At 44.0% G+C, this 15899-nt stretch overlaps 1 protein-coding gene across 3 annotated transcripts in view; it reads right to left on the bottom strand.

The window, feature by feature from the left end:
* Positions 1-15899, bottom strand: part of LOC115477726 (cystine/glutamate transporter-like) — a 100657-nt gene that overhangs the window by 46890 nt on the left and 37868 nt on the right. For all 3 annotated transcript variants that reach the window (XM_030214781.1, XM_030214780.1, XM_030214782.1), the window contains one exon: positions 2183-2308. In XM_030214781.1, coding sequence (XP_030070641.1) covers positions 2183-2308 — 126 coding nt within the window. The remainder of the gene's footprint in view (positions 1-2182; positions 2309-15899) is intronic.

The following is a 15899-nucleotide window of genomic DNA, read 5'->3' as shown; positions in this document are numbered from 1 at the left end:
GCTGATTAGCTTGTTAACCAATTAAGTTATGTACATTGTTAAGGAATTCATTTTGATTTCAGCACAGAAATCTCAGCAAGATATATAGAATCCCAGGGAAAGGAGATAATTCTCTATAATCATCAGGCACTGGAATGATGCATGCATGCAATTAACAGCAAAGTACACAAGAGTGGACGAAAACCAAGTCCAAAAAGACCAGTACTGAAAACACAGTAGTAAGAGCACCAAAGACAATTTATTGGGACCCTACACGGTCCGTGTTTCGGCTACAAAGCCTTCTTCAGCCTTCCTGAGCGACCACCACAGACCCCTGAGGAAGGCTTTGTAGCAGAAACACGGACCATGTAGGGTCCCAATAAACTGTCTTTGATGCTCTTACTACTGTGTTTTCAGTACTGGTCTTTTTTTGACTTGGTTTTCTTCCACTCTTGTGTACTTTGTTGTTTTTTGCTTGTTTGTGTTCGTTCACTCCCTCCTTGTGGATCGTGGACCGCACTACGTAGCTTTATTGCACCTCATGTTGAGGATTTCAGAAGCTTGATCTATACAAGTCAATTTGTTGACCCCTGAGGAAGGCTTTGTAGCCGAAACACGGACCGTGTAGGATCCCAATAAACTGTCTTTGGTGCTCTTACTACTGTGTTTTCAGTACTGGTCTTTTTTGGACTTGGTTTTCTTCTACTCTTGTGTACTTTGCTGTTTTTTGCTTGTTTGTGGAAGATTCCCCCCCCCCCCCCCCCCCCTTTTCTCTGAGCATGCATGCAATTGCCATTATAGAATACTTGCATAAGCCCACATTTACATGCCTAACTTTAGATACAAGCACCTACGCCAGCTCTATTGTTGGTGCAAATGTTTGTGCCTAACTGTATGCAGTTAGGTGCACAACTATTAGTATTCTGTAACCTCCGTGCGCAAGTGCTAGCCACGCCCCCTTGCAGGCGCACTTTTTGGATTTTATGCTTCCAATTTGCAGAATCCCAACTGAGTGCATTTATGCATGTAAATGCTATTTAGTATCAATTAGCACCAATAAACACCAATTGCACCCAACAGTCAGTCATTAATGTCAATTAGCAGCTAATTATTACATTGTTACTCGCATAACAGACAACTTGTGCACGCAAGTTTACAGAATTAAGAGGTAAGTTATCAATATTAAGTGTACCTGAATGTAACTCACCTTGACCTACTACTGTAAAAGATGTGAGCAAAATCTAAATAAATAAGTAAAATAATACATGGGCTACTGTTAAGGCATGTTATTTTACTGTTATTATCCCCAGTTATTAGTAACTAGATCTCATTGCATAAAATGGGACCTGTGTTAAAATAGCATGAGTTAGTGGTGACATAACACATCTCAACAGTAGCCCACATTGATAACTTCCCCTCTTAGTGTAAAGAGTTTTAGTCTCTCTGGTATCAGAGTTGATATTGTGATGTCATAATGCCTTATTCCACCAATGCCTAAGTGCCAACCTCATCAGTGATGTAACAATGGCTTGATTGCCCTAAACTTGGCTCACTCTTAATTGCATACAGGAGTGATTTTGATTTCTAGAGACTTTTTTTTTTAATTAAGGGGGGAAGTTATCAACATGAACTACTGTTAAGATATGTTTTTGGTCTTTTGGGCTAGGGTTTTGCACAGCTTGGTTTTTTGTCATGGAGAGACTATGTGCCAGGTTTCGTCGGGGTCTGGGATGGTGAGGTGGGGACCCCTGGTCCACTTGACACGGAAGGACTCACATGTGAGTTTATTTTGTTGGGCAGACTGGATGGACCGTGCAGGTCTTTTTCTGCCGTCATCTACTATGTTACTATAAGACTATGTTACTATGTTACTGTTATCCTCAGTTATTAGTAAGTAGGTCTCATTGCATAAAATGGGACCTATGATAAAACAGCATGAGTTAGTGGTAAAATAACATCTTAATGGTAGCTCACCTTGATAACTATGCCCCTAAATGATTTGTGTGTGCTGATTATAGAATACATTTGCCTGCATAAGTATAAATATTCTATAATTTGGGCTTATGCCTTCAATAATATTTTCAGGACAGAAATCAGCAGTAATAAGAATGACCACTCTGCGGTCTTCCTTACAAGAATGCACAGAAATTTCTGCTCAAGGAACTGGCACAGTGCATTTCAGATCACAGACTTGCACACCTACCTTGATTCAAAAGCATTATCCCCGGAACAATAACCAGTGCCAGAGCAGTAAGTTTGATGGCCGAGAGGAAGGTCTGCAATTTTGCACTCCAGCTAACGCTCCAAGAGTTTAGAGCTGTGACTATACCTGCAGAATGAAAAGCAAGAATCAAGAGGATCATCTTCCTTAAAGACCTACTTCATTTTCAGCAACTAAATTTCTGGTCTTGTTTGATTGTTTTCCTCTTATTGTAATTTGAAGATTCAAGATCAGATAAAAGTCTAAATGCTCCAAATAATACAGACGCCATTTTCACCTTTTCTTAACTCAGTGACATTCACATTTCATTTCATTACTTATATACCAGAGTCCCAGTAGCAAAACTTCCCAATGCGGTTTTCACATATACACAGGGATTTTTTTGAGGGGGTACTTGGGGGTACTGAGTACCGGCACCTTTTCCATTGTCTGCTAAAATTGACCTATGGACCCCAAGTTTTAATGAAAGAGCTTAGGCTCTACACACCAGTTCTGCCTTGTCATAGATTCTGTGACTGGTTGCAGGGGGCCTGGCTATTGTGGAGTGGGTTCCTCAGTGATCACCCCACCCCTTGAAGGGTGGCCTAGCATTTAAGTACCGGGCCGGCACCTTTTTTGCTAGAAAAAAGTGCACTGCATATACATCAAAGTTAAAAATCATTACAATACAATAAAATTGCAAACGTATCATAAAATAAAATATAAAAATGATAATAAAAATTATAACCTCCTCCACCCACTTGTACAGAGTCCAACCCAGGACCCATACGCAGGCACAGATGTAATCTTCCTGACAACCAAGACAATACCCCACACTCACCTGCTCCACAGATTTCAAACTAAACTCCTCATGGGCATCAGGTCCAACCTTACCTGAGAGCTACAGATGTGATCATGGACTGTGCTCTTCTTACATCTTTCCATCAATATATTTTATTATTTATATACTATGTTCCTAGCACAAAGTCATCCAAGGTGATTTATGAGTCAAAACAATAAAAACAAATCGTTAACATAAAACTAATTAAATTATTGTTCCTGACAACCTAAATCAAAACAAGCCTTAAATAAATTTGATGGTAAACTGTTCCAAATCCTTGTTATTCATCCTTTAAAAAGTCTCAAGATTATTAAGAAAATTAATTGCTTAAGGAACTATTTTTCAACTAAAGTGATGGATTGTTGTCCCAAATTAACAGCCATTCTGGGAATGATGGGAGCCCACAGCTTCTGGTTTTAAACCAAGATTAATCAGAACTGAACCAATTCAGAAAGATCTATTTTTTAAATGAATTTATATTCATCCGAAATCATGCTGTAAATTACTCTGAAAGAAAAAAATTGCACAGTGAATTTTTAAACACATGCCTTTATTTCAAATATAGATCCTTCCTGTCAATAATGTTATAAAACCACAGAAAGCCACTATCATCTGGCGTTAGGAGACCTAAAAAAAGTGAGTGGGCTCTTTTCGCACAGAAACTATTTATTTATTTATTTGTTTGTCTGTTACATTTGTATCCCACATTTTCCCACCTATTTGTAGGCTCAATGTAGCTTACATAGTACCAGAGAGGCGTTTGCAGACTCCGGTATGAACACATACAAAGTGATGTTGTGGTAAGATAAAGTTCATGTGGTACAGCCACATTAGGGAATCGTAGACTGGAAGAGTTGTGTTATGTCCATTACGTGCTTTAGTTTGGTTGTTGTACTACTACTACTACTATTTAGCATTTCTATAGCGCTACAAGGCGTACACAGCGCTGCACAAACATAGAAGAAAGACAGTCCCTGCTCAAAGAGCTTACAATCTAATAGACAAAAAAATAAATAAAGTAATCAAATCAATTAATGTGAACGGGAAGGAAGAGAGGAGGGTAGGTGGAGGCGAGTGGTTACAAGTGGTTACGAGTCAAAAGCAATGTTAAAGAGGTGGGCTTTCAGTCTAGATTTAAAGGTGGCCAAGGATGGGGCAAGACGTAGGGGCTCAGGAAGTTTATTCCAGGCATAGGGTGCAGCGAGACAGAAGGCGCGAAGTCTGGAGTTGGCAGTAGTGGAAAAGGGAACAGATAAGAAGGATTTATCCATGGAGCGGAGTGCACGGGAAGGGGTGTAGGGAAGGACGAGTGTGGAGAGATACTGGGGAGCAGCAGAGTAAGTACATTTATAGGTTAGTAGAAGAAGTTTGAACAGGATGCGAAAACGGATAGGGAGCCAGTGAAGGGTCTTGAGGAGAGGGGTAGTATGAGTAAAGCGACCCTGGCGGAAGACGAGACGGGCAGCAGAGTTTTGAACCGACTGGAGAGGGGAGAGGTGACTAAGTGGGAGGCCAGCAAGAAGCAGATTGCAGTAGTCTAAACGAGAGGTGACAAGGGTGTGGATGAGGGTTTTGGTAGAGTGCTCGGAAAGAAAGGGGCGGATTTTACGGATGTTGTAAAGAAAGAAACGACAGGTCTTGGCAATCTGCTGGATATGAGCAGAGAAGGAAAGAGAAGAGTCAAAGATGACCCTAAGGTTTCGAGCTGAGGAGACAGGGAGAATGAGAGAGCCATCAACAGAAATAGAAAACGGGGGGAGCAGGGAGGTGGGTTTGTATTGCAGAGCTCAGGCATTTAAATTGGATCGGTAGGGTATGCCTTTTTAAACAGGTTAGTTTTTAGTGATTTTCTGAAGTTTAGGTGGTCGTACGTCGTTTTCAAGGCTTTTGGTAATGCGTTCCACAGTTGTGTGCTTATGTAGGAAAAACTGGATGTGTAAGTTGATTTGTATTTAAGTCCTTTGCAGTTTGGGTAGTGCAGATTTAGATAAGTTCATGTTGATTCGGATGTGTTTCTAGTTGGTAGGTCGATCAAGTCTGTCATGTATTTCTGGGCTTCACCGTAGATGATTTTATGAACCAGGGTGCAGATTTTGAAAGCGATGCGTTCTTTCATTGGGAGCCAGTATAATTTTTCACGGAGGGGTTTTGTGCTTTCAAATCGCGTTTTTCCAAATATAAGTCTAGCTGCCGTGTTTTGAGCGGTCTGAAGTTTCTTTAAGGTTTGTTCTTTACATCCCGCATAAATTCCATTGCAGTAGTCTACGTGGCTTAGTACTATTGATTGTATCAGGTTGTGAAATGTTTCCCTCAGGAAGAATTGTTTCACGCGTTTGAGTTTCCACATTGAGTAGAACATTTTCTTTGTTGTGGATGTCACTTGGCTCTCTAGTGTTAAGTTATGGTCCATTGTAACACCGAGGATTTTCAGAATGTCTGAGATAGGAAGGGTGTGATCTGGGGTGTTGATACTTGTGGGGTTGTCCGCACTGTGTTGGGGTGAGAGGATGAGACAATGTGTTTTTTCTTTATTGAGTTTTAGTTGAAATACATTTGCCCATGAGTCCATGATGTTCAAGCTGAGCTTGATTTCGTTGGTGATTTCTGTCAGTTTGGTTTTGTAAGGAATGTATATTGTGACATTTTCTACATATATGAAAGGGTTAAGGCCTTGGTTGGATAAGGATTTGGCAAGTGGGGTCATCATTAAGTTGAATAGGATCGGTGATAGCGGTGATCCTTGTGGTACTCCACAGTCTGCTTTCCACGGTGATGATATGTTTGAATTTGATTTTACTCGATACGTTCTTATGGTTAGGAAGCCCTTGATCCAGCTAAGTATGTTTCCACCAATCCCAAACTTATCTAGTAATCTTATTAATATATTATGGTTACCATGTCGAATGCACTAGATGTGTCGAATTGGAGGAGAAGGATGTTTTTGCCTGTTGCTATTTCCTGCTTGAATTTGGCTAGAAGAGTGAGTAATACTGTTTCCGTGCTGTGGAGGGGGCAAAAACCTGATTGTGATTTGTGTAATATTGAGAATTTGTTTATATAATCTGTAAGTTGTTTGGTTACCATGCTTTCCATCAGTTTGACCACCAACGGGATAGATACTATTGGACGGTAGTTAGTGATTTCATTTGTTTTTTTCTTGGTATCTTTTGGTATCGGGGTGAGTAGGATATTGCCATTTTTCGTAGGGAAGAGGCCTTGCTGAAGCATGTAATTTAGGTGGGATGTGAGGTCTGCTATGAAGCGGTCAGGGGCAGATTTCATTAAGTAGCTGGGACAGGTATCTAGTTTACAGTGAGTGTTAGAGAACCTACTAACCACCTGGGTAACTGTTTCAACAGTAAGGAGGGCGAAGTTTAACCAGGTCCGGTCTGCCGGGTATTCTCCAATGGTTGGGTCCAACTCATTAAGGAAGTTTTCAATGTCATTGTTGTTCTGAGGTAGCATGTTGCGTAGGTTTACAATTTTTTCATTGAAGTACTTCGCAAGTTTATTTGCAGATGGGATGTTTGTATTCGTGGTAGTGACCAAGTTGGTGTCTAGGAGTTTGTTCATGAGTTGGTATAATTTCTTCGTGTCTTTGTAATCTGTCCCTATTTTGGTTTTATAGTATGATCTTTTGGTCTGTCTTACTGCATATTTGTATTTTCTTTGTATTTGTTTCCATGTGTTGAGTGTATGTTCATCTTTTGTTTTACTCCTTGCTCATTCGAGTTTCCTGGATTGTGTTTTTAGCTTTTTCAGTTCATCGTTGAACCACGGTGTCGAGTTATGCTAGCGTGAGGTTCTTGTTCGTAAAGATGCAATTTCATCTAGTATGCTTTTGCATCTTTTATCCCATTCTATGGGGTAGTATATGGATTCTGTTTGTGCTGTCCATTCGTTATTGTATATCAATTGCCAGAATGTTTTCGTGTCTACTTGACCTCTTATGCTATAGGATGTGTGTTCTTGTATTCGTTGTAAACCCTTCTTCCACCAATGTAAGTATAAGTTTAGTTTGTAGTGGTCGGTCCAGGGTGTTTCTGTCCATTTAGTATCTGTTATTGTTAGGTTCTGGTCTGTTGAGGGTTTGTGTGAGATGAGATTGAGTGTGTGCCCTTTGACGTGGGTTGCTTGCATTTGTGGCCATTTGAGATCCCATAAACGGAGGAATTCCTTACATTCTCGTGCGTTGATAGAGTTCGGGTCTTCTAAGTGAAGGTTGATGTCTCCTAAAACTAGTATATTGGAGTTGGTTACATATGTGTTTGAAATGAAGTCCATGAAGTTAGTCTGGCCTTTGTTCCAATTACCTGGAGGTCTGTAAAACAAGACACAATTCAAATGATCGCGTAGGGTTTTGTTGTGGATTCTGATTGAGGCAATTTCAAGTTGAGGTGTTATGCACTCAGCAGTGGTTTTGGTGGTAAAGTGGGATCAATAGATTAGTGCTATGCCTCCGCCTCTCTTTTCTGGTCCAGTGTGTGATTCTGTATCCTGGAGAGTTATAAAAATCCACCATGAAAAACAATTTTAAGTGGCAACTAAGGCAACCATCCTGAATGACAACAAATGCTGAAATAACAGGGGAAGGTTCATTAGAGAGACCACAGACTTAACTGGAAAATTAGCTCTCATTTCACCCCTTATATGGGACATAGCCCTGCCACCATTTTGTGTGTCTCATAGAACTTAACCTGACCAAGCCTGGATGGCAGGCTTGAGCCACAATACGGAATCTTTGCTGAGTCAAAGGTTGGCGCCTTAAAATTGCATCAGCCCAAGGACACGATGACCAGTTGGATCCAGCCTGGAAGATTTAAGAAATCCTCAAAGGGACATTATTTACACTATTCCAGACATTTTGGAGCCTTTCTACACATTTTAAAAAGCACATGTAGAATACCTGAATGTTTGGTTCTGTCATCAATAATCACCCATCAGCCAATCACAAGATCTCATTTGTCATGTTTGGTTAGACAAGTACTTTAGGCAGTGCAGGACCATAAGATTCCATAATGCAAAAATAGGCAGAAAAGTTATGCTTATAGTTCCTGCAAGAACCGGATTGCCATGAGCAAACATTTGTTGTTATGTTCAAACATTTTCAGTAACATTTCCCTATGAGCATTACTCACTATTATGCAGTTTGGAAATTTATTACAGAATGCATTTGGAGATGTATTTATTGAAATGGTGGTTTATTTTAACTATTCAGGCCCAAGAAGAGTGTTAGATAAAAATACTTCCATTTACAGATGTCATGTGTCACTTCAATAAACAATCAAGGATACATGTAGTGTACCCCCAATCCAATATCCCCCTGGCCGTCTCTTCCTCCGTCTTCCACCTCATAGTCCAGAATCTCCCCCTCTCTCTTCTCCCCCCCCCCCCCCCGCAGTCCAACATCTTCCTGAGCACCCTCTCTTCCCCATACTATGGTCCAGCATCCCCCCTGCCCTGCATTTCACCTTTTTCCTCCCCAGTTCTCTTGTACTGCTGAATGAGACAGCTCAACTGCTCAACTGCAGCAGGGGTGGCTACAAAAAAAAAAGCAGTAACGGAGATTGCCACTGATCCTGCCCCTCTAAGCAATGTCGGTGTCAGAGTGGGTGGGTACTTGATAGGCCTCCTGCTGTTGGTACAGGGTGAAAGGACAAGTGAAATTGGGGGCCAACTGGAAAAGAGTGGCAGTGGCCTCTGTGACACAGAAGAAAAATGCACCAGCGTTCCCTCTATGCATGAAGGTGCACCCTCTTGCACATGCACACCTTAGAGAGAACGCTGGATATGCCTACCTTGGGGCAGGTTTAACTTTATGTGACTGTGCGTATTTTATGAAGTGTGTGGATAAACAAGCAACAAAGAAGGACAAAAATCTCGCAAAGGAGAGCCAGAACACCCAGCACCAGAAACTCTATGGTTCTCTGAGGCTCCACGCAATTTCACGTCTATTTAATTATGATTCCAACATTGATAGGCAGCTATTGGAGTACAGTTTAAGTGTGAATGCTGTCTTTTTTCCCCTAGCGGTTTATGTGACGAAACCCCTGACGCAGGCGTTCCTTCTGCCGAAACACGGCTGTGTCAGGTTATCAAGGTTTTTTTTTACTGTTTATGCTGGTTGGAATAAAGACTGTTTGGTTCCACAAGCTGACTCCATCTCCTCACTGTGTTTGGTGTGAGAGTAAACTGCAACTCTGCCGACAAACTGCAGCAAACACACCCACACCTGAGTCATATAAAAGCATATGCATTCTTGTCATCATGCATACTTTTACACCAGTGGCGTAGCCAGACTGCCAATTTTGGATGGGCCTGAACCTAAAGTGGGTGGGCACAAAATTTTCTCTCTACCCCCCTTCCCCAGCAAAATTTAGTCACACTAATCAGATGCATTTGTTACATACGGGTAAAGTGCTGCTTTTCAGTGCATCAGGTTTCAGAAAATAATTTAATAGCCTAACACCCTTTTCAATGAGCTTTCAGAGGCCAAAACCTCCTGCCTCAGGTCAGTATAATGCTTTTATGGTATCCTCTCCTGACCTAAGGAAGGAAGTATTGGTCTCCGAAACTTTATTAACACAGGTACCATATTACTTTATCCTAAATTAAAAATAAAATTATTTTCTTTACCTTTGTTGTATGGCCATTTACTTTTTCTCATTGTGTTGCTCCCAGTCTCTAGATTCTGTTTTCCTTCGTCTTTCTCTTGCCAGGGTTTCCTGTCCATTCATCACCTATGGCTTTTCATCTTTTCCTCACCCTTGTTCGCCACATGCCCCTTCCTCTTATTCTCCAGTCTTTCCCTACTCTGTCCTCTCCCTCTTTCCATCCAGCAGCTCCCCTCTTTCTATCCCCATCCTTCCAGTGTCTCCCCTCTTTCTTTTGCATCCAGCGTCTCCTTTTTCTCCCTACCTTTCCATCCAGTGTCTTCCCTCTTTCTCTCCTCATCCTTCCACCCACCTACCCTCTCCCCTGATCCTTCCATCTAATGTCTCTATCTCCCCTCTCCTTATATCCAGTGTCTCTCTATCTCTCTACCCTTTTCTGTTCAGTCTCCCCTCTCTCTCCACATCCTTCTAGTCTCTCCCCTTTCTCTCTGCATCCTTTCATCCATCTCCCCTCTTTCTCTCCCTATCCTCCCATGTCCAGCAGCTCTCTCCCCTCCAGTCCCTTCTTCCTCTCCATCCCATGTCCAGCAGCTCTCTCCCCTCCAGTCCCTTCTTCCTCTCCATCCCATGTCCAGCAGCTCTCTCCCTTCCCTCCAGTCCCTTCTTCCTCTCCCTCCCATGTCCAGTAGCTCTCTCCCTTCCCTCCAGTCCCTTCTTCCTCTCCCTCCAATGTCCCAGCAGCTCTCTCCCTTCCCTCCAGTCCCTTCTTCCTCTTCCTCCCATGTCCCAGCAGCTCTCTCCCTTCCCTCCAGTCCCTTTTTCCTCTCCATCCCATGTCCCAGCAGCTCTCTCCCTTCCCTCCAGTCCCTTCTTCCTCTCCCTCCCATGTCCCAGCAGCTCTCTCCCTTCCCTCCAGTCCCTTCTTCCTCTCCCTCCCATGTCCCAGCAGCTCTCTCCCTTCCCTCCAGTCCCTTCTTCCTCTCCCTCCTATGTCCCAGCAGCTCTTTCCCTTCCCTCCAGTCCCTTCTTCCTCTTCCTCCCATGTCCCAGCAGCTCTCTCCCTTCCCTCCAGTCCATTTTTCCTCTCCATCCCATGTCCCAGCAGCTCTCTCCCTTCCCTCCAGTCCCTTTTTCCTCTCCATCCCATGTCCCAGCAGCTCTCTCCCTTCCCTCCAGTCCCTTCTTCCTCTCCCTCCCATGTCCCAGCAGCTCTCTCCCTTCCCTCCAGTCCCTTCTTCCTCTCCCTCCCATGTCCCAGTAGCTCTCTCCCTTCCCTCAAGTCCCTTCCTCCTCTCTCCCTCCTATGTCCCAGCAGCTCAGCCATTTTCCTTCCAGGCCCGCCTATCCACAACCTTCGTGCGCTGTCGCTGCCCTTTTGTCCTGTGGAAGCAGCGTTCAGCGTTTCCTTCCTGCCCTGTCTTCTCCCCAGGCTCAACTGCATCGGTCCCTGCAAGTGGAAATTTGGAATCCTTCTCCTTTTCGTCCGTCGTGCTGTGCTGCCATACACACAGGCAGCTTCGCTCTGCCCCACCACGTTCATCCGGCCCTAAACAGGAAGTGCATCATAGAGGGCCAGAATGGACACAGCAGGGAGGAGCGAAGCTGCCTGTGTGAATGGCAGCGCAGTGCGACGGCCGAAAAGGAGAAGGATTCCAAATTTCCACTTGCAGGGACCGATGCAGCGGAGCCTGGGGAGAAGACAGGGCAGGTAGGAAACACTGAATGCTGCCTCCACGGGACAAAAGGGCAGCGACAGCACGCAAAGGTTGTGGATGGGCGGGCCTGGAGGGAAAATGGGTGGGCCTGGGCCCGTCCAGGCCCACCCGTGGCTACGCCCCTGTTTTACACATGGGGGAGGGATCATTTTATATATAAATATTTACATATACAGTGCAATCCGCTTAAGTGCAAGGGTCTGGGACCAAAGAAATACATGCAGTTAACCGGAGCGTGCACTTAACTGTTGTGACCCAAAGAAGCTTGACATCTGATAAACATATGTACAGTACTGTTTATTTTACGTACAGTATACAGACTCTGTTAACTGACGTTAGACTTACTTGACGTAATCAGTCATAGTCCTCTGTACACTCTTGTGTCTGTGAGTTCCACAGACTACGTCTGCCAGACGGTAAAAACTGTCATAGCACTGACATCCAGTGGCCTCCAGACAGGCCCGCACGGTGTTGAGACTCTCCAGCGCTCTTGCAAAAGTGACAGGAGGCAGGGGTGTATCTGGAATCCGGCGGTAGGGGGGGCCAGAGCCAGAGAGGGGGGGCACATTTTTGCCTCCCCCCCCCCACCCCCCGCCCCGCCGCCGCCGCCGCCGCTCTCCACCCCCTCCCCACCGTCAACCCTCCCCCGCTGCTTACTTTTGCTGGCGGGGTCCGACCCGCAATCTCCATATTTCGGCTTCCTCCATGGCCATGTGCTTCCAGGAAGTAACGCTGCAGCGCTGATTCGTTGAATCTAGTTCGGCGTCTGACGTGCTGGGACGTCAGACGCCGAACTGGATTCAACGAATCAGCGCTGCAGCGTTACTTCCTGGAAGCACATGGCCACGGAGGAAGCCGAAATATGGAGATTGCGGGTCGGACCCCGCCAGCAAAAGTAAGCAGCGGGGTAGGGTTGACGGCGGGGAGGGGGGCCAGTGCGAAATCTGTGGGGGCCCAGGCCCCTGTGGCCCCACGCAGATACGCCCCTGACAGGAGGTTGTTGAATTTCGTCAGCATGTGCTTCGCTGCTCATTTCATCATCTGTTTCATCATCAGCCATTGCCTGCGTGTAGGCACATATCTCGATATCAGTGCTGTCGTCAGCTGTTTGTATATCGTAATCAACAGCTATGTAGTGATGAAACTCCACTTCAGTAACACCGGCTGGGATGTCAATAGCCTGTTCATCTGACGCATTTGCAACAGCTGCATCTGTTTTGTCCCTCTCCACATCCTTAACAAAGCTTGCCCACTCGTAGCAGTTCACAATGGTTACCTGTGTAACATGATTCCAGCCTTCTTTCTGCATATGTAGGGAATCCAACAGTGATAGATTACGAGCCAGTTCAACAGCATGTTTATCCTTGCCAGTCTGGTCATCCATATCGCTCATCAGATGACGTAGCACAAGAGCCCGATAATGTTGTTTGAAATTGGCTATTATGCCCTGATCCGTAGGTTGAATCAGAGAGGTAGTGTTTGTGGCAGGAAGACCACCTTGACGTTAGCCTGACATCATCCCTGTGTGCAGCACAATTATCACAAAGCAACAAAATCTGACACTTTTGTGCCCGCATTCTAATGTCTAACTTCTTCAGCCACTACTTCCCCAGTCATCCATGAATTTGTGTTAGCCTCATATGACACAGGAAGTCGCTTAACATTCTTGAAACAATGGGGCTGTTTGCTCTTTCCAATGACGAGTGGTTCCAACTTCTCACTCCCATCCATATTGCAGCAAAGGAGGATCGTCAGTTGGTCCTTCGACGTTTTACTTCCTGTAGTTTCGGCTTGTTTGAATGCAAGTGTTCAATCAGGAATTGCTCACCAGTAGAGACCGTTTTTGTCAGCATTGAAAATGTCACGAGGTGCAAACTCATTCAAGATGGTAGGAAGAACTGAAACAACCCAATTTTCAGTCAAAGTCATCAGCGTCTTGTTTTCCACCATGCTGTTTCTTTAATTTTATGTTGGTCCTCTCCTTCTATCTTTCCAACCATCCAACAGTGGCTTTGAATTCAGTTAGTCCAAGACTTTCAGCTTGCTGATTAGCTTTCTCCATAAGCAGTGGACCACTGACAGGAAACTGTCTGCTCCTGACTTGAGAAAACCACCGAAGAAGAGCATCTTCTACATCCTCAGCTTTTCCCGCCCGTTTTCATTTCCTGTGTGGATTTGTATTGTTTTGCCAGTCTTCCAGAAGCTGATCTTTCTGCTTCAAGATACGTGAAATTTGACTGGGATTGACACCGTATTCTTTAGCAATAGATGCTTGACTTTGTTTGTTTTCTAATTTTTTAAGAACTTCTATTCATTCAGCCAATGTTAAAGTCTTACAGTTGTGCAACGATGATGACGACTCCAGTGTACACTCTAACAACATTCTTTCGTTTATTCTGCCTGTGGCAGTTAACCAACGAGATTTCAAATTTACCGCCCCTTTGTCACATGCCAATTGGCTTCCATATTCCATGCATGCGCTTATATGGAGTCTTTCCTGCAGAGGAGCGGTCTTAAACCATGCATATAAGTGAATCTTGCACTTATCAGTGGTGCGCTAAACCAAAGTTTGTCCCCATAGAAATTGATGGCGCCAAAAACGGGACCTAAGTACGGCATGCAGTTAAACAGAGCATGCGCTTATCCAACACGCACTTAAATGCAGTGCACTGTACAAGCGAAAAAAGCCTTTATAAAATTAGAAGTGCTTGATACGGACCAAGACGTTTAATGTGAGCAAGTGCAAGGTGATGCATGTGGGAAAAAAGTACCCGAATTATAGCTACGTCATGCAAGGTTCCACGTTAGGAGTTACAGACCATGAAAGGGATCTGGGTGTTGTCGTCGATAATACACTGAAACCTTCTGCTCAGTGTGCTGCTGCGGCTCGGAAAGCAAATAGAATGTTGGGTATTATTAGGAAAGGTATGCAAAACAGGTGTGAGGATGTTATAATGCCGTTATGTCGCTCCATGGTGCGACCACACCTTGAGTATTGTGTTCAATTCTGGTTGCCGCATCTCAAGAAAGATATAGTGGAATTGGAAAAGGTGCAGCGAAGGGCAACTAAAATAATAGCGGGGATGGGACGACTTCCCTATGAAGAAAGACTAAGGAGGCTAGGGCTTTTCAGCTTGGAGAAGAGACGGCTGAGGGGAGACATGATAGAGGTATATAAAATAATGAGTGGAGTGGAACAGGTGGATGTGAAGCGTCTGTTCACGCTTTCCAAAAATACTAGGACTAGGGGGCATGCGATGAAACTACAGTGTAGTAAATTTAAAACAGATCGGAGAAATGTTTTCTTCACCCAACGCGTAATTAAACTCTGGAATTCGTTGCCGGAGAACGTGGTGGAGGCGGTTAGCTTGGCAGAGTTTTAAAAGGGGTTAGACGGTTTCCTAAAGGACAAGTCCATAAACCGCTACTAAATGGACTTGGGAAAAATTCATAATTCTAGGAATAACATGTATAGAATGTTTGTACATTTGGGACGCTCACCAGGTGCCCTTGGCCTGGATTGGCCGCTGTCGTGGACAGGATGCTGGGCTCGATGAACCCTTGGTCTTTTCCCAGTGTGGCATTACTTATGTACTTATGTAAACCTTAGGTGGTTAATGCTATTAGAATCTAAGGTGCAAATAAACCATTTGCATTTCAGCAAACCTTGTGGGTACTTTTTACCATATAATCCAAACATCCATGCATACTTTAATTTGAAGTATTGCTGGTTAAAAAGCACCTGCAGGGATATTTCAAGCCACTGTGCTTCTGGTTCTGATTATTCAAAACTACATGTGGTTTTCCTCTTTTGACCTAACATCAAGAGACTGCCGCTAGAGGAGCATAGAGTTTTGGTTCCAGCTGAAAATGCATTAGCTTTTTCGGCTGAAATCGAAACAAGGCTGAATACATATTCCAGTGCCGAAACCAAAACTAAAATTCAGTCGGCCACTACCTTCCTCTCAGGTGTATAGCAGGGATTCACCTGGGTGGCAGGTTTGCAACCCTAAGTCTGTTCTCCTCACATCTCTTTTTTTTCCAACAAATGGACAGACAGTTATCCTTCCCTCGGTACCACCAGCTTTTCTATTATTGGGTTTGTTTCCTCAGAGACCTCACTTGATCTGTTGTCTCCTTTTCCCTTTGTTTAAGCTAGAAGCTGGATCAAGCTTAGTCAGCTTTTAGGTGAACTGCTATCCTTGAAAGTGCCTGAAGAACACGTCACATCAGATGAAGCTCCTCAGGTTCTGCAGTATGAGACAGACCACCACAGTCTCTTCTACTCCCCAATCTCCTTTGTGGAAGGAAGAAACAAGCTCTAGCATTCAAGACCTTTTTATAATTTCCAGAAAAAAGAAAGAGACTGGTGATAAAGAAGCAGGGACTCCAAAATATTCCTCTCTACAAACAGAGGGCACACTTCTGAGGATCCTGCCATAAATATATTTCTAGCTCCTTTGGCTACCTTTTATATAGAGCTTCAGTGTGCTTTGTTTTACACATATGTACAGTTAGCAGTATAGTAGCATTCTTTACAGATGCTTTCT

The sequence above is a fragment of the Microcaecilia unicolor genome, chromosome 9 (genome assembly GCF_901765095.1).
Source record: "Microcaecilia unicolor chromosome 9, aMicUni1.1, whole genome shotgun sequence".
Classification (NCBI taxonomy): Eukaryota; Metazoa; Chordata; class Amphibia; order Gymnophiona; family Siphonopidae; genus Microcaecilia; species Microcaecilia unicolor.
Note: the sequence above shows the minus strand (reverse complement) of the source record. Positions and strands in the feature narration are given on the sequence as shown.